The sequence below is a fragment of the Rhododendron vialii genome, chromosome 9a, assembly GCF_030253575.1.
Source record: "Rhododendron vialii isolate Sample 1 chromosome 9a, ASM3025357v1".
NCBI classification, from domain to species: Eukaryota; Viridiplantae; Streptophyta; class Magnoliopsida; order Ericales; family Ericaceae; genus Rhododendron; species Rhododendron vialii.
Window position 1 is genome coordinate 5,171,516 of NC_080565.1, and position 18,389 is coordinate 5,189,904.

At 36.3% G+C, this 18,389-nt stretch overlaps 1 protein-coding gene across 3 annotated transcripts; it reads right to left on the reverse strand.

The window, feature by feature from the left end:
- Window positions 1–108: 108 nt before the first annotated feature.
- LOC131299974 (uncharacterized) lies at window positions 109–17,367 on the reverse strand. Of its 3 annotated transcripts, none has more exons than XM_058325575.1 (12): window positions 17,125–17,367; window positions 13,872–13,948; window positions 12,856–12,931; window positions 12,697–12,769; window positions 12,539–12,590; window positions 12,008–12,069; window positions 10,470–10,533; window positions 8,204–8,261; window positions 8,017–8,103; window positions 7,093–7,186; window positions 5,262–5,366; window positions 109–1,076 (listed from the first exon to the last, which is right to left on the reverse strand). In XM_058325575.1, the coding sequence occupies exons 1-11, from the start codon at window positions 17,205–17,207 to the stop codon at window positions 5,274–5,276; spliced, it is 819 nt and encodes a 272-aa protein (XP_058181558.1). In that variant the 5' UTR covers window positions 17,208–17,367; the 3' UTR covers window positions 109–1,076; window positions 5,262–5,273. The 3 variants fall into 3 exon arrangements, with proteins under 3 accessions (XP_058181558.1, XP_058181560.1, XP_058181559.1); XM_058325577.1 differs by having other exon boundaries at window positions 109–1,260; XM_058325576.1 differs by lacking the exon at window positions 109–1,076 and having other exon boundaries at window positions 4,194–5,366.
- Between the last annotated feature and the right edge of the window lie 1,022 nt (window positions 17,368–18,389).

Sequence of the window (18,389 nt, forward strand, 5' to 3'; positions counted from 1 at the left end):
CCGTGTCCCACAGAGAGAGAGAGAGAGAGGTGGAGGTTGGTTATTAAAAATTAATTAAAAAAAAAAAAGAAATCTTTCCTTAACGCTCCATTCTTCCTCTAACTTTTTCATTTTTATTTTCAATTTGTATGGATTATTCTTCTTTTTAAAAATTTTATTAAATTCGTTTTAATTTTTTTTAATTAATCATCTGTCTCAATAACTTTTTTTTGGTCTAAAGTGTCATCTTTTCCAAACTTTTTAGTCTTTCAACATTGATCCACATTTTTATACTTTGATGAAATAGATGGTATTCTCTTTTTAGGGAAAACCTCTTAGGGCATTTAGGCTATGTGAATACCAATTAATCATGCGTCCTCTCTGTACGATTTCCAATAAGCATTCCATTTACTACTGTTATCTCTCTGTCTATCTTTTTCCACTTTTATTACCCCCAAAATCTCCCTCAAAATATTTACCAAACAACCCCAACAATTTTCTTCTCTTGAATTCACTGATACTACCGACCTTGACAAATTGAACAAGTATCACCTTGAGATAAGTCTAAACTACTACAGTACTATGTTTTTAAACACAAAAGGGGCGGCTACACAATGCTTAGGGTTGAAAGAACAAAAAAAGTTACTTTTTTGCTCAATTAGAAACTCCCAAGGACAAATTAGCTAAAAACCTAGGTAGAAAAAATGGTAAACAAAGAAAAGATGAGCAAAATACCCAAAGGGAATCACTTATTGAACAACATTTAGCCCCTATACTTGCCTTGCCAACTCCCGTTTTTTAAGATTTTTCTTCCAATACGGAATAGGTCCTCCTCATATATTTACGCAAATTATATAAAAAGCGCCAAAAAGAATACAAATTTCTGCAAGACCAAAAAAATACACAACACACCTTTTCAAATGTGTCTAACTAGTAAAATCTCTTCTCTTGAATCATTTCAAGCATGCTTTTACCAACATTGCAAGACATACGAAACTAAATCGACCAATATCCAAGATGTACACAGTATTCTCCGCAAAAATAAGTCAAAACAGCTTCTAGCACGTATCCCTCAGACCCAGAGGCTTATTCTCCAACTGCAGCTCAAAATAATTTTACTCATCCTTTTTTGCATTCAAAATGAGAGTTCTACAAGCTGTCAATATTTTCTTCTATGCTACATTCCTCTTCTACAGTGATTAAATCCAATTATGTGTTGTCTCAAGCTTGAACCTCATACTCATGCTTAGCAGCCTATTTCCGGTGGTGCAAGCAGTAGAGCTACAAAAGGCACAAGCAGAAGCTAGAAAGACCCTGGTGTTTTACAATTTCTAGGTTCTTTTCTCACTTTTGGGGTGATTCCTTTGTTACAGTGAGAAACAAAAACAAAAAAAACGGGGGATGATTCCACTGATTTTAAATCTTGTATCGAGGCTAATTTCCATGTAATATTAGTTGCTAAAGGAAAAAAATCATATTAGGATCAACCTCATGGAAGAGTTAAGACTCCGACATACTATTATAGTTATGATCATAGATCGACAAACCTACCCCAAAAGAAAAACCAAAAAATTGAAAAAGAAAAACTAAGCCTTGTCATGCATCTTTCATGAAGTAGCTAGAAAGCAGCTTCCAGTGAATTTAGGTTTCATCTTTCTTCTTTTTCGATATAGGGATGGTTATTGATGGAGAATGAAAATATGAAGAATATAAATTAATTACGCAATATTTGATTTTATTGTTTTGTTAGGAATTTTATAATTTAGGATAGGTAGCATAGAATAATTAGTTTCCTGATTTGTGTTGATTTGTTATTTCCTATTTTCATTAGTTTCTTATTCTGCAAGAATTAGATTGCCTTGTAATATTTTTATTTCCTTTTTAGTTCTAGGGTTGTTGCTACTATCCATCTGGCAAAGGAGTTGTTTTATGATTTGATTAATGAAAATTTGAAAAGTTTTTTCATAATTGTGTGTTCATAGAGGGAATACCTCTAATTCATACTTATTCGTGATTGTCCTTGTTGCGCGTTCTTCTTTTTCAACACACCTCCCTGCATTAGTCGGTATCAGAGCCTGCACTCGATTCCGGATCATGGTGCAACAAGACGTTTGTTATGGTCGTTATACTGTTGCCGAAGATGTGTATGAACGAAGAAAAGATGCACAAGAAGCACGAATGGAAGAGAGGTTTCAACAACTTGAGCATTGGATGGAGGAGGCGTTTGGAGCGCTGACTGAACAGATTGCGGCCTTATCTGTTGGGGGAAACCTATCTCGCCGTCATCCAATCCAACTTCGGTTTCCGAAAGAGGAGAAGGTGTCGGATGATATTTCTATCACCAAGCATCTGGCTGGTAACTATCAGTCGAGGAGGAGGACAATTAGGGGTGTTATTCGGTCGGGGTCGGTCGGTTCGGTCCAAAAATGTTGGAGACCGAATCGGTTCGGGGATGAAAATGCCAGGACCGATCCCGACCGTTCTTAAGTTCGGTTCAATTCGGTTCGGGGTGGATTCGGTCCGGTCGGGGAATTCGGGGAATTCGGTCTGACCGAATTGGGCCTAGTTGGGCCAAACATAAAAATTTGAAAGTGGGCCAATTAAAAAAAACTTGATAGTGGGCCAGGAGAGTTTTCGGTCCAATACACTTGTTTTTTTTTTATCAAACACCGATTCAAAATTTTGACAGTGGGCCACCTGTTGAGGATTTTTTATTTTTTTTAGTGAAAACCTGTTGAGGATTTGATTCTCTCCATTTCTCTAACATATACAAAGCTCAATTCAAAAAAAAAAAGATATACATCACTACCAAATTTTCACTATCAATTCTCTACCAAATTTTCACCGATCCAATACATATATACACCTGTTGAGGAATTTTTCACTACCAAATTTTTCACTATCAATTCTCTCCATTTCAATTGAAAACCTGCATTCCAGTAAGTGATAGCATACAAAAAAAAAAAGCAAGTGATAGCATAAAAAAAAAGTAGTTCAAGACTAGCAGTTCAAGCCTCCAACAGCTTCGGTCCGTTTGCGGTTAAGATTTATGCAAATTATATAATTATATAAATTATTTATACTCGGTTCGGTTCGGTCCATTTCGGTTCGGTCCGTTTCGGTTCGGTTCGGTTCGGTTCGGTCTTGTTCGGTTCGGTTCGGTCCAATCGGTCTACAATTTCAGAAAACCGAGACTGAACCGAACTAAGTTCGGTTCGGTTCGGTCCACCCCGAACGGAAAAATCCCGCCAGCACCCCGACCGAAAACCGAACCGAATGATCGGTTTTTTCGGTTTTTTTCGGTCCGGTCGGTTTTGTATCAGCCCTAAGGACAATGTAGGATGAAGTTACTATTGAGTGGTCATTCACATCAAATATTATTCCAGATCCAGTAGTGGATTGGAGTAAGCCACCATTTTTTTACGAAGAGCCGGTAGAGAAAATTACTAAAGGAAAAAATCAAAAAATATTGCAAAAATAAGTTGTGGCCATGCTCGAAGGTGGTGAAATTGGTTGGGATAATCAATGCGTGGATCCTTTTTGGGAATATATTGGAGTTATTATGAAGAAGAATATTTGGGTTGTGTACTTGGAGAAAATTGGGAAGGCAATTGTTACTTTTATTTTTCAAAACTCTTCTTTACAGTTTGGGTTCAAAAAAATTAATTTGAGGTGCAAGACTGATGCGGATAAGTTACGACGAATCCAACTTTATAAACTCGAGGAAGAGTTACTTCAAGCTAGGGAGAATGATGTAGAATGAAAATATGAAGGATATAAATTACGCAATATTTCGATTTTATTGTTTTGTTAGGAATTTTATAATTTAGGATAAGTAGCATAGAATAATTAGTTTTCTGATTTATGTTGATTTGTTCTTTCCTATTTTCATTAGTTTCTTATTCTGCAAGAATTAGATTGCCTGGTAATATTTTTATTTCCTTTATAGTACCAGGGTTGCTGCTACTATAAATTAAGATGTAAGTCTTCTAGCAAAGGAGTTGTTTTATGATTTGATTAATGAAAATTCTCACAATTGTGTGTTTATAGAGGGAGTACCTCTAGTTCATACTTGTTCGTGATTGTCCTTGTTGCACGTTCTTCTTTTTCAACACGCCTCCCTGCATCAGTTATCTATTTGCTTATACTATAATAGAGGTTGAGGCACAAGCGATGTGTGTCCAAGCCGGATTTTGATAGTGGTTCGTGTGGAATTTTTTTTTTTTTTCCTTTTTTATATTTTACTTTTCCATGTCTTCCTGAAACACCATCAAAATTCGTCTCGTCCATACATCTCATGTGCCCGGCCTCCAGAATATTTTTGGGAAAATGTATAGAAACCAAAGTAGAAGCACATGTGTTTTTCATTCCCCTCCCATCCTAAATTCTCAAGAAAAGTTCTAATGGGTATGTGCAATTCTTATCGCCACAAACCTACTCATCTTCATTTGCATGTGATTCAATCACTAACTGACTTGCTGTTTTGTAAATATGCAGTTTTTTTATTTTTCCTAAGTGAGCACACTTAAAGCAAAGGAAACATATGAAGGGTAGAGTACGATACAAATGGGGAAACACATTGCCTAAATATGTTTTCAAAATTGATTACAAGTCACGCCATGAACTCATGATATGGGGAATTTTAATCTTATGTGAAACTACTGTTTCAGTTTAGTATTTTTGGATACATCAAATTTCATTGACCAGTTTTTTTTTCAAATTGTACCCATAAAGCAAGCAATGCAAAACGTAGTTAAAGCAAATAGAGAAAGAGAAAAGAAAAGAAAAGGAACCTCCTAGAAGACTGGGGCACTGTGTATTACGTCTTCTTGTTAAGAGTTCACAATTCGTACAGGTTATCATCAATTAACACAAAGAGGGGAGGTAGTTGTCTGGTTCGACAGTGACTCGTCCAAACAGATTACTTGAAGGAAAACGTGGGTGCGGCAGTTGTAGTGAGAAGGATTTTACATTTGTGTCCCTGGCAGTTAATTCATGAAGGGGTTTAAGAGCAGTTGGATTTTTTTGGTGCGGGTAATTCTGGAAAACACTTTTGTGACGGGACTTCAAAATTGGGAGACACCAAAATGGTGCTCTCACTTTATATATTAGAATAGATGGTGTCTTTATAACTCGAAGGAAAAATGTTTGATGTAAACTCCATGCCTTGCAAAAAAAAATCGGTAATTCAATACATGAAAGCATTATTATGTCCACGGGTGATATATCTGAGGGTTTTATTAGGTGCATAAATGTTGAAAGTATTAGGAGAGAATACTTACCAAACTAAGGAACTATGCACAGGGACAAAGCCTCTTTGTATGTTGATGCAATCCATCACACGCAAGCATTGAGGGTGTTCGTGTATACAAGCATGCTCCTGGATTCTAAATACCAAAACGCAAAATGTTCACAATCAGGTTTTTAATCCAACATGCACGCTTCTTTTTTGTCATGGGCTCATTAAAATCTATTAAACGATTGGGCATCAAAATAGCTAAACATAACATTTCATTAAAAAGTTTCATAAACACAACATCGCCCTAATATAAACACACCACTTATCTCCTAATTACAATAGATCTTATGTGCCTCCATTCTCGAAACAAAAGTCACACTATGATAATACAACCTATCTTCAGTTTAGTGTCAAATATGTTTCCTAGGACCTTTGTTTTCTTAGATTGCTGGATGCTGCAGATACTTCTAAATAGCAAAACTGGACAATTCTGCAAGTGAAATTCTCGTAAAACTAAGAATAATATGTATATAGCATATAACCACCCAATCTCTACCGCTTATCAAGGTTTCCCAATGCTGTTTCTACAAAGTAGGAGAATTTAATACTGATAGGAAATCTACTTTTCTAACTTCATCCATGGATCCTTCCCCAAATACTTAATTCATTGAAAGTACTAGTTCAATACAATAGTTAAGTTTCACAATTTCCAAATCCAATTTATCAAAATCCTAATTGACCTTTTGGTGCAAAATCATGGGACCAAGAGCAAGCTCAGCAATAGCCAAAAAAAAAACCTTGTTTGAAGGTAAGCTGTAACTAAGGTATACAGAATAGTTTCCCAGCAGACTGTTCAGAAAAGGGGGGGGGGGGGGGGTGACAAATAGTTTCCCTGCAGACTGCACAATTGTTCCAGATCCCCGATACCATCAGATTTCGTTATCGTAAACAAGCAACTCAATTGAATGGATTGATTTGTCTAGTCCAGATTTTTTGTTCCAAATACTAACAAAGAAGTCTAAAAGAGGCCTCTCTCTTCATAGGAAGATAGCCATATAGATGGAAGACTACTCAACAAAGGGCTCCCTTCCCTTCTGTGGAATCATGTACTTAAGACTTCCCCAGTTGAGAGTCTCAGAGGGATTCTGCCTAGCCTCTCCCAAGACAACAAATTCCGAGATTACAAACCAAATCCCTAGCGTAAAAGTCTAGGACCATCGTACATGCTAATACAAAGCAAAAGGGGTTCCCAATCCCACACGAGGATGTTCAAGAAAAAAACATCCTGCACAAGAGTAATTTTCCTTTGCAAGGGCTTACAGAGCAAAGCAATTCTCTTCTTTTTGTTCTGAACAGAGCATAAATTATTACACTTGTCGCAGTTCTGCAGAAAAAAATTCCTGACAGTCTTTTAGATGCATCTATTAGCACGCTATGTTCTAGTTTTTACCATTTGATGGATAACTACTTCAAGCATCAATATCAGTAAGAAACCGATAACTTGTGTTGATTAAGACCGTAAAGTCAAACATTCTGATTTTGTATCCAATTGTGATGTATAATGAACTTTTAATCTAAGATTAATAGTACCCTAGCCAAAACCAAAACTATCATCTACAAACCCACTTCCAAAGTAGTGCAAAATTAACACGTCTCACTGATTTTGCTATTTTTCCTAATAAAAACAACATTTTCTTGGATATGGGGGGGTCATCCTAAAAGAGAAAATGAAAAAACCAAAACTCGCGCTTATAGATTATATATATAAAGCAGGTATCAATACATGGAACTTCTCCAATGAATATTAGTACCCGACACAATATAAGAACGGTGTTACGACAATACTTCCCCGTAAAAAGAGCACAAGTATGTACCAGATGTCTAGGGGCATCATCCACAACTTCAGCAGGCTGGTCTGCTCCAATGCTTGCCAAACATGTTCCTTTGCAGCGCATATATTTCTGTATACTGTATGCGACAAGAATGTTATATATAGATAGCATAGCAGCAATAAGAATATGATTACACTGCAAACAAATCATACAAACAACACTGCAGGAAGAAGCAGCAGAAGTTGGAATCACCACAAAATTGCTCAAAGCAAGTCGTATTTCAATACTTCATGATTGTTCAGGATGAATCTTCAACTTTTTTGGTGCTAAAAATGGATATGCTAATAGGATACTTAAATTATCCGCCTATTGCCCTCGGCACCACATAAGCATGAGCAGGGACACCATTGCACCTATGTTGTGGCCGAAGCTAAGTTCCCCCAGCATGCTACGGAGTCTTGAACCCAATCATTGAGCAAGGAACTCCAAATACTTGGTTCACCACTAGGTGGTGAATCTTCTATTGGCTACAGCTCGAGGATCAACCGGTTCTAGGGGATCTCATCATTGCAATTCTAGACTATAATGTGGTATGGAATCATTTCGATACAGACTTCCACATGCCCGTTAAATTTGGCATTTGTACAAAGACAATCAAACACAACAATAAAAGAAATTGCATGCACAAGCCAGTCATATAAAGTCTAGAATTATCTTCCTAATTCAATCACAAAGAAGAAAGGGAAAGCAGGCAAAAAATACAATTCAGATAATATAACCCAACGTGACAGTTCTCACTCAAGTTGCTCAACATTATGCCAACATAGAAGAGCCCCAAGAAGCTAGGGTAATAGCGTAGCCACATAGAACACTTTCCCTGACCAGTCATACCGAAGTATGCATACACATAACAAAATAAAAAGCTAAGGCAAAAAAAATAGAAAACGCATCAAAGATAATGCTTACATTTCACATTGGTTAAGAGCTAAAAGTTTGTTTGGAACGCATGACTGCCCATTTAACTTGCAAACAGAATCGCATGACTCCCCTTGCCTTTTCCCCGTGTAATTCAAAGCACAAACAAAAGAACAACAATAAGAAGAAGAAGATTGGTCAAGTAGTAACCAGAAAACAGAATAACTGCTAGGATCACCTTCCAACGATAACATTAATGCCGGCAAGTCTAGCCTCTACATGATCACCAGTTGTCCCTGTTGTACTGTAAGCATTTAGAATATATGAATAATAAAACTCTTCACAGCAGGATTTTAAATTGTTACACATAGTAAGCCTCAACAAATAAGCTAACAAAGAGCACCAGGCAAGGAGAACATCCTACAGATATATGTTTGGGAACTTTCTCATCACATGCATGATGATGCAACATAATCAGTGGATTCCCTCCTCTCTCTTTTTCTTTTCGTTTGATAGGTTGGGTTTCCTCTAATAATGAGGATAGCTTAATGCAAGATTAAAGGCAACAATGAAATGGCAATATGGCATGGTACTCTCAACTCCCCATACCGGTCATCCAATCCGAGGATAGCATAAAGCAAGGAGTTCCATCCCCTGAAGTCCAAGGTTTATGAAGAAAGAGCTAAGGCAAAGTGTTTCTTTCCCATAGAAGATGCTTTACATTTCCTTTTCCTTTTTCTTATCTTTTCTAATACTGAGAAGTTTGGTAATATGAATAATAAAAAAGCCAAAAGTGTCAAGACAAAAGTGTGAGGTAACTTACTCTCACAAAAAGGTGCAATATAATCCAAAGGAAGATGACATACAATTTTAGACATCCCAAAATAGAAAGAAGGACCAACAATAAGGGATGGAGAGGATAAGTTAAACAAAACTTCGTTTAAAACACCAAAAAAGAGTCCAGTAGACAAGCTTCATCATAATACAGCCAAGGTGGTAGGTAAACATCTAAAAGTTCTAGACAGGATACTACTATAAGCAGCAAACTACTCCCTCTGTCCATGTTTGTTAGTCCCTTTTGGGAGCCTGTGCCATTTTCAATTGTTTATATCTTTCAATATGTACTCCAAAAAAGGTGCAATGTGGATTTTGTTTGATAGATTTCAATTAGTTTTATTATTCTATGTTTTCAAAATTATGAAAAATATTATAAATTGAAAGAAAATGATTTAAAAATGGCACGAATCTTCAAAATGTACCAACAAAGGCGGAAGTAGGGAGTAGTGCTTTAACTGAAAAAAAGTTGTTACTCAGTAAAAACCCTAAAGCTTGCCTACATGAGTAAGGAGTCATCATTAGGGGCATAAACAAGATATGGCTGGTCATAGAAAACCGACAAAATCCAGGACTAAAAGTAAGTACATACCAATTTGATTACTAAAAATACACACCAATCAGGCTTGAAAGTTGTAAAAGTTGCCCAGTGTCTATGCATTGGCCTATGAGTGACAAACTTAAACATAGTATTTTAAACTTCGCATTATAGGAATGCACTCGATTGAGGCGAACCATAAAGAAGCCACATAAAGGTGATTGTAAACTTTGGACCTAAAGGTAGTTGATATTGAAAAGATCAACAAAGAGGCTTTTTGTTCAAGTTTTTTACTGCCAGACAATTAAGGGGTTTCACCATGAAACACGGATTGCGGTAATAATGACTTAAACAAGAAAATGGCAGAGCTAGATGTCGGAAAAGAAATCGTTATGCCTGAGTCTAGTAGGTGGTATCCAAAACTTTTCTGAGTAAACTTTGAGAGTACTACTTCTGTTACAGTACTCGTCCAAGATCAGGTTGGATTTCTTCAACGGATTGCTTCAACTTGCTGCCCCTGTGTCTATTGTCCGCAGTATCGTAGAAGTAATGCAAAACTGGAATTTTGTCCTTCACAGTGAGGGGCATGCCAATTATTTCCGTGGAACTGAATAAAGCAATGGAATAGCATGTTTGTAACTTTCATTTGTGGAGTAAAACTAAAATCTTTCACACACCAGGGACATCCTTTTATCAAAGCCCATTATAACAGGTAACAACTACTGAATCCTACAGATCTCCACAATAGCTTCAATTAGCCAATAAGCCAAATACGAGTTATCCACTATAATCATGACCATATATATTATCTCAAGTAGGGCACTAAATCGTGAAAGCTATACCATGAATTCAAAACCACATAATCAGGATCTAACAACAAAGTAAATCTGAATCGATTAAAAACAAGATTCTAAAGGGGACAAAATTTTCTGTTTCTGGTTTTAAGAGGGGGGGGGGGGGGGATAAGGATTGGGAAAGATATATCGAAAAGTGAACTTTCCAGTAATCGTTGAAATTATGCTAGCCATGTAATACATATCTCTATTACCAAAGGAAAAGCGGGTAAAATGATTATCTTTTATAGCAAATCTTCAAATATATTTCCTCATTACCACAACTTCTGCCCACTCACCTGAAGAATTTGATGGAATAGAAAAGCAGTGATGGAAATCGCTAAGGTAAGCATTTTCATGAACCTGAAATATTCAAAGAGACAACAGTAAATAACAATAATAATTATTATTATGAGGATATTCCATATAGTTGTTGTATTTAATGAGTGTATTTCAAAGAACAAAGGAATGGAGTTTGATGCTAAACAAATTCCTTCCTTAAATGTGTGCTTCACTACAGTAACCAAAGGAGCTTTACCTCAAAATATTCATAGTTAGAAGTGACTTCCCTACATTTTTTCATCGTTGTCTGAGATAATTCATGAATAAGTCAGGGATAGAAGGCAACAGTTATTTAAGGAAATGGGATCTTCTTGTAGCAGATACACACTATGAATTTGGAATCACTAATGATCTCAGATCAGCATGCCGTGGTGAATATGTAACCGGGCCAATATACAAATCGCCCGTCGCACCCTAGGAATTGGTTTCGACCGACGCATTGGACCAGTGTTCACGGTCACCTTGGTACATACACGATGCGGTCTTCGACAAGGGCGAAGTCGTAACAAGGTAGCCATAGGGGAATCAGAGGCTGGATTGAAGCCTTCGAGATGGAAATGACCTCTTACCCAACCAACATACGGGGGCTGCTTCTACTTGGTGACAGGCGGGCAAAATGTCCAAAGGACACATAGCCCCGGCAAGTCACAAAACCAAATAGTATTGTTTTCCTTCTTGTTCATCAAGAAAAACCAGGCTACAGTGAGACGTGAAAAAACCCCGATCCCATTCCGACCTCAATAAGTGGAATCGTCTTGCGCCATATGTATGATTATTCAGGAGACATGGACCCATGAATACAGATCAAGCGGATGCTTCAACAGGAATTAAAGTTTCTTTTTTTGATCGGCGAAAGTAAATTTTTGTTAGAATAGTTAGATTAGCACTTTGGAAAAGGAGTTGAACTTCTAACCTCCTTCCGTTGGGCCAAAGGCCTCATGGCAATAGGAATTAAAGTTGTTGAGGATAAGATGAGTACCCACTTATTTAAATTTTAAAGACACAGCCCACAGGATTCTTAGACTTGAAAACTCAACATGTATCTTGATGGGGCATCTTCACGGGAAAGAAAAAAATCATGTTTAGTGTACAACAGAATGATGACTATACTGGCTTTGTTTGGTTTTCATCTTTGAGTATTTTAGTTTTGGTAGTGGGCGGAGAGAGAAATAGAGTAATGAGTAATGACTGAAAAAAGGGGTAATGAGTAGAGAGAGATAGAGAGAGAAATGAAAGTAATGATTGAAGAGAAAAATAAGGTAATTATTAGAAAACAAAAACAAAACAAAGTTGAAATGGAAAACGAACAAAGGCACTAGAATTAACGTTTAAGTTGCAAGACCGTCCATTACTTCAACATCATTCTCCAACAGCATTCGAAAACACTAAAAATTGGAATTTATTACTTAAATTTCATAATGAACAACTAAAACAAAGTCAATAAGCAACTTGAAGAAGAAACAGGATGAACTGGAACCAAAAGATGATCACTTACCACACTCTCAGAATTATGGCGACACCTCCCAGCACAAAAATCAAAAACACTTGAATAGGTCCCTGCAAATGAGAAAACGAATATATATCACTCAGCGAAATGGTATGCATTTTGAGGATACATAATCACAAATGCCCCCCTCCCTTTCCCATCTCACTTTCAGAAAGCTAGTCACAAAGAAAACAATACAACATTTTTACGTCCAGCTCTCCATATTACTAGAAAAACTCCCATACTTGCTAGGCCACAATTTAATTCGGTCAATATACCTTGCAAAATAATAAAAAATATATAAAAACTTAATAGGATCCACAAAGAGGTAGCCAACCATACTAATCAGTGGAAAAAAATAACCTTTTTAAGAGAGAGAGTGTGTGTGTGCACATATACACACACACACACACACACACACACAGAGAGGGAGAGAGGGAGAGAGAGAGAGAGAGAGTATGCCCCTTTACATATGAATCTATATGCAAATCAAGCTCACATCTTCCTCAAAAATAAAAAGGAAACGTCAGTAGACTTCACCTGCAGTTGATGGCTTAGCTATCTTCACACTCAGTGCTAGTTCCTTGTGTGTCTGAGAAAGTATTTGAATAATTGACATTAGAGAATTTCATCAAAGGAAACGGCGATGCTACAAATTATAAAAGCAAACTAACTAAATTTATATTTTTATACTATACATGTGCAGGGTCTTGGCAGCATGAAACACAAAATTCATACGAGTTGCAGCACTGCGAATCAAGGTTGCATCCACTGCAAGCATGAAAAAAGGGCATTACCTATCTGTATAACATTTTGGATCCAAGTGAAATTGAAATGCCAAATCAAAGATAACTCACTGACAATCGAATTGCGCTCCTTTTCCAGAGCAGCAGCGAGACACAGGATCCACAGATAGTGCATCACATACATGACCTACAATTGTAAAAAGTGATAAAGGAATGTAACCATCCAGTAGATACTCACTTTACTGCTACGATAGAGTTGAGGGCAGTACATGCTCATTGCTGAAAGTTTCTGAGCAGTGGATAAGGCGTACATATTGATGAAGAAGGAAGGAGGACGGGAAAGCCAGACATTTGAAATCAGGGGAAAATTAATTAAAAGCTCTTGTCCTATTTTTTCTTCTCCTTAACCTTGGACCTATCAAAGTTTACACAAAAATGAAAAGGTTGAAAATCCACGCATATAGGTAGTTTCCACACAATTCTGACCGTGATCTTTATTTTTTTCAAGAGTCTATACTTAACTTAAATCTGAAAATTTTGTCCTCAATTGAATTTTTTTTGCATTTGTTAGTTTTGCGCCAAACTTTTGTGGGTTCTCAACGAGACGAATCGGAAAAGTAAAAAAATTTCACTTTTACCCAAGTATTTTGAGAAATAACCACTTTTTAGCGCAAATAGTTATTTCTCAAAATACTTGGATAAAAGTAAAGAAATTTTACTTTTCCGATTCCTCTCGTAGAGACAAATCAATAGCCGTCAAAATTTTGGCGCAAAACTAACAAATACGGAAAAAATTCAAATAAAGACAATTCTCATATTTAAGTTAAGTTTAAGTTAAGTTCATAAGAACGCAACCTTAATTACCACTTGATATATATGATACTTTAAGGGTTAACACTATACAGCATTGCTTTTCCCATACCATCTTCAACAAACTCAATTGATGTCCACCATGTTAAATAGCAACCCACAAAGAGGGAATATATCAACACATTGCTGATATTTAAGCTTGATGAATGCCGTAAATTTGAACATGCCTAAAAATGCACATTTTCTGTTTAGAAAAAACACATGTAAACATGACAGAAGGCAATATAAACCATGGCTTGTAAAAGCAAATAATATACCCCAATCATCAGATAGCAAGTATCTTCCTTGAACTGTTGTTTTACAAATGTGTTTGTCTTTAAGGCCCACATCCTTCCTGTAACACAGAAGACCAATCAAAAACAGAAAACAAAGAGAAGAAAGAAGAAAAGGACTGAGACAAAGCTTTTTGTATCCCCATAGAGGAGTACAATAATGTGCAAAGGAAACAAGCAAAAGCCCAAAGAAAATTACGAAAAAGCATTTATCCAAAGAAAGAGTTAACTTTGGTTATTTCAAAGGACAATTTCACCTGCCAAAAATGGTAAGAGAGTAATCACAAAAGATTTTGACAAACCCAGTAAGTTCTTAGCCACCTGAATATCTCTACCGGTTCTACAACCAACAATCACTAGTATAACTAACCAGCTACGCCAACTCATGCCCCTTAACCTTTCGCTCCTTTCTTTCAATACCAAAGTGTCAAGCAAAGGTTATACAAATAAAAGCAGCTAGTCGCCTATCTCATACATGAGATTCTTTATAATATTCAGTTTGCTCCAAAACCAATTCCCAGGATGGACCCTCTGATTAATTTTCAGAAGTACTTCTTCACTTCTTCTCTCTTGGTATAAAATCAAGTGGCCGTATGACAGAACACGAGAATTCCATTCCTTCCTCTACCAATGTAACATGCAATTTTTTTTGTTTTTTCTTCATCTATTTGAAGACTAACAGAGGAAGTAATTAAAGAAATTATCGACAAAGGTTCCAATAAAGTAGTCATGTGATACTTGCCTTCACAGGAAAATATGCCAGGTACTCATTCAACAATTTGGCTACAGAAAAGGTTTGCAAGCCCAAACTTATCTCGCTATTGAGCTTCACATATTGTTAATATAAACAAGGAGAACTAGCCGTATTTAACATGTTTTTCAGTAAATAAGAGTTCGGTTCGTATTCAATGAGTCATGAATATATAAGCTTCTGAGGAGAGGAAAGCTAGCTAGCGGAGTGGTCAACCAGATGTGAATGTATGCTCTGTGTCTTGAATGAATCTTGATTCTAGGTGCCCTGCTTATATATGAGCTTTGGAGGAGGGGAAAGTTAGTTGGCGGACTTCCTCATTCGTGAGCAGAAATACAGGTTGACAAAGCTTACTCTATGATTTCTTGGACCAGACGTTGAAGTTTGTATAGAGGACTCACAAAGGTCATTTAGGCGATTATGTAGAGGCTGGTTTAGGTCGTAGGTACGATACAGGCTCCGAGGTGCCAGATGGTATGTCTCATATATCTTCCAAAATGTAAAGGTGAGATGCTGGTCAAAGCCTGCTTTCTTTCTTTTTTTTCTTTTTTCTTTTTTTTTTTGATAAGTAATTATATTAGAAACATGGCATTAAGGGAATGCTACCCAAATGCAAAAAAGTCCACCAACACAAGAAGGCCCTATACACCACCCCTATTTGACAAAAAAAGCTCAAACCAATCTAAAAATTGATCAATGGACTCTACATTGATCAATTTTTAGATTGGTTTGAGCTTTTTTTGTCAAATAGGGGTGGTCTATGGGGCCTTCTTTCTCTCTCTCTATCTCTCTGACCAATAAAGGAAGAGCTCATGGAGGGTGGCTTTAACCTTCTTGACAAATCTTTTCTCTAGCCTCCAATCTGCATGCCTACTTTGACCCCAAGTAAGATACCCATGCCTTGCTCTTGACCTAGGGTGTTGTTTATAGTTGCCTTTGATAATCTGTTTTGAACTTGTGGAGCTCTAAGAGCACCGTAGGCATCAATCTCTAGAAGGCCACCTGATTGCACTTAGTTACATAAACCTGTTCGATAGATGAAACCCAACATAGTAGTGTAGGCGCCGCACATTGGCAAATCAACCTGAAAAGCCAATGGTTGACTGAAAACAGCCCACATGCAGTACCCTCATGTCTGCAATGAGGCAAGGCCTCTGACACTTCGTTTATGCATCCGAATAACTTTCATTTTACAACATATTAGTTTGTTAATTCCCTAGTCCATATGATTCCAATCTTGTTTTTATGTTTAGCTAAATTTCATAATTTGTTTATTTTAGTCTTCATCGTCAAACCATTGCCTTCTCTTAGTTACAAGTATGACTATATCTAGAAATATAAACAAGGGTTCAAGCACCTTGGTTAAGGGTTGACTAATAAGAAAAGCAGACTGTTTCTTCACATTGTGTGTTTGTGAGTTTTCTCTCTGTGTTTCCTCTTCTTTTTTTACATGCTTTCTACATCAAGTGGACAAAGCCTATAGGAGCAGTGCTCGCTTGTTCGAAGAAGAAGTACCCGGAGACAAGCTCGCTCGTTGATGAGGCCTCGCTCATTCATTCAGAGATGGACTGCCCCAGGTGCAAGCTCATTAAGAGATAGAAGTCCATGTGGCGAGCCTACCAGATATACCCATATGTAGCTAGACTTAATTACAATCGCATTGTGGCTCTGGATCAATACCGAACCTGCAAGTAATCTTCTCAATTCTACGTGCCACTGGGATACCAGTAATTTATGTTCCTAGGAAAAGGTATGGCTTACGATCGAAGAGGTGGATGCCTATCTCCTTTGTTCTCGAGCTCTATTTTAAAGAATCCGAAGGGAAAGAACTTAGTAGAATTTAGCCAACAATGAGGATACACAAGGAAAATAAAACTTAATTGGGCAATTCCAAGGCGTTCGTAAAAAAATGCTTTGGGCAGCAAAATTACAAAGGAAAAGACATCAGCATCTCCAGCCATTATCCTAAATTCACTCCACTCCTTGACTCAAACTTGCACCAAATTATTGAGTTCTACTAACTTTTACAAAACAAGGGAGACTCAAATTTTTACTCAAACTTTGCAAGGCTATTTCTCACTTCCCGAATTTACAACAATGCCATTAACGAAGCTTCTACTCAAATTTGTGCTGACATTTGAGTTTGCCCATTGAAGTGTTTAATACCAAATGAACCTTTTACTCAAATTTGCGTAAAAGTTTTGAGAAGGGTTGGAGATGCTCTGAGCTAGTCCATTGGATCGCTTCATGCCAAATGAAGCTTTTACTCGGATTAGAGTAAAAATACGAGTAAGTCGTTGTGGGTTCAACAGCGTTTCCAAGAACGGAAAGAAATAATCGCAACTAATTAATTCGTTTCCCGACGAGGTTCTCGATTTGGGTCCTCCAAAAACTCAAGGACCACAAGTTTTTTTCTTCTTCTTTTTCTTTTGTATTTGCAGCAATTTTCTTGGAACCAAAACGGAGTGGGGGGGGGAGAGAAGTTACCTGATTCCTGATATTGTGAATGCCAGCTGAAGGATGAACATATGACATAGGAGAAGGATGAAACTTGTACGAGGCTTAGGCATTTTCCAGATTCGGATTTGGACGATGAAAATTGGAAGCGAAACTAGGGCTACATTGTTCGAACCCCACTGTTCAGATTTTGGTCATTGGGATTTCGACGATTGAAATCTCTCTCCCTCTCTCTCTCTCTCTCTCTCTCTCTCTCTGTGTGTTAAATTACGTGTATTTTTTTCTTTTTTGTTTTGGGTGATTCGTTCGTAATTTTTGAATTTTTTTAGATTTGCTTCACATTTTTTATCCCTTTGTTCCAATATAAGAGCATTTACAGTGAAATAAGCAAAATAAAAAATTTTTAAAGTTAGTAATATTGAATAAAAAAATGCTTATATTGGAATAACCAAATTTAGCAATCTTTTAACAACTCATCAAATTTTGGCTCTTCAATAATCAAAGCTAACAATATTTTGTCAATAACCAAATTTTATCTCTCAATCAAGTACACCAACATTACACAAAAACCTTCTCTCTCTCAAAACAATGTTTTGAAAAAATCATTTAAAAAAACTGTAACTTTCATATTTTTTTTATGTTTTTTTCAGAAACATTTTTTTTACAAAAATTTTAAAAACTATAAGTAAATAAAGTGTGTTTTTCAAAAATCTGTTTTTGAAATTTCCAAACTCTTTTTATAGAAAATTTTTTTTTTACACAAAATCTGTTTTTAAAAAACTGTATTTATAGTTTTTAAAATTTCAAAACTATTTGTGTAAATATAATTCTTTCAAAATTTCTCAAAATTGTATTTACAGTTTTGAAGTGAACAAAGTGTGTTTTTTGAAAAACTGTTTCTAACATAAACTGTTTTTTTTTTTCTCTTCAAAAATTGCTTTTTCAAAAAATATGCGTGAAATGAAGGAAAAAAAGTTTGGAGGGCCTATTGGTTTTGATTATGGGCAAGAAATAACCAATGTAGAATTTGACATTGCTAACTTTAGCAACCTCAAAATGGATAATCAAAATTTGATGTAGCATATATTTGATTATTCACATTTATTTATTCCACTGCTGATGCTCTAAGTGTCTAGTCTATAAAACGATAACTTAAAAATAATATAAACTTTTTTCAACAATTTATTAGATATCATGAGTTCTTGTAATTGATGAAAAATTAGAATTTTTTTGTATAAAACGTATTATTTTTAAATCTTTATTTTACGGACCGAACACTTATTTTGGGACAGAAT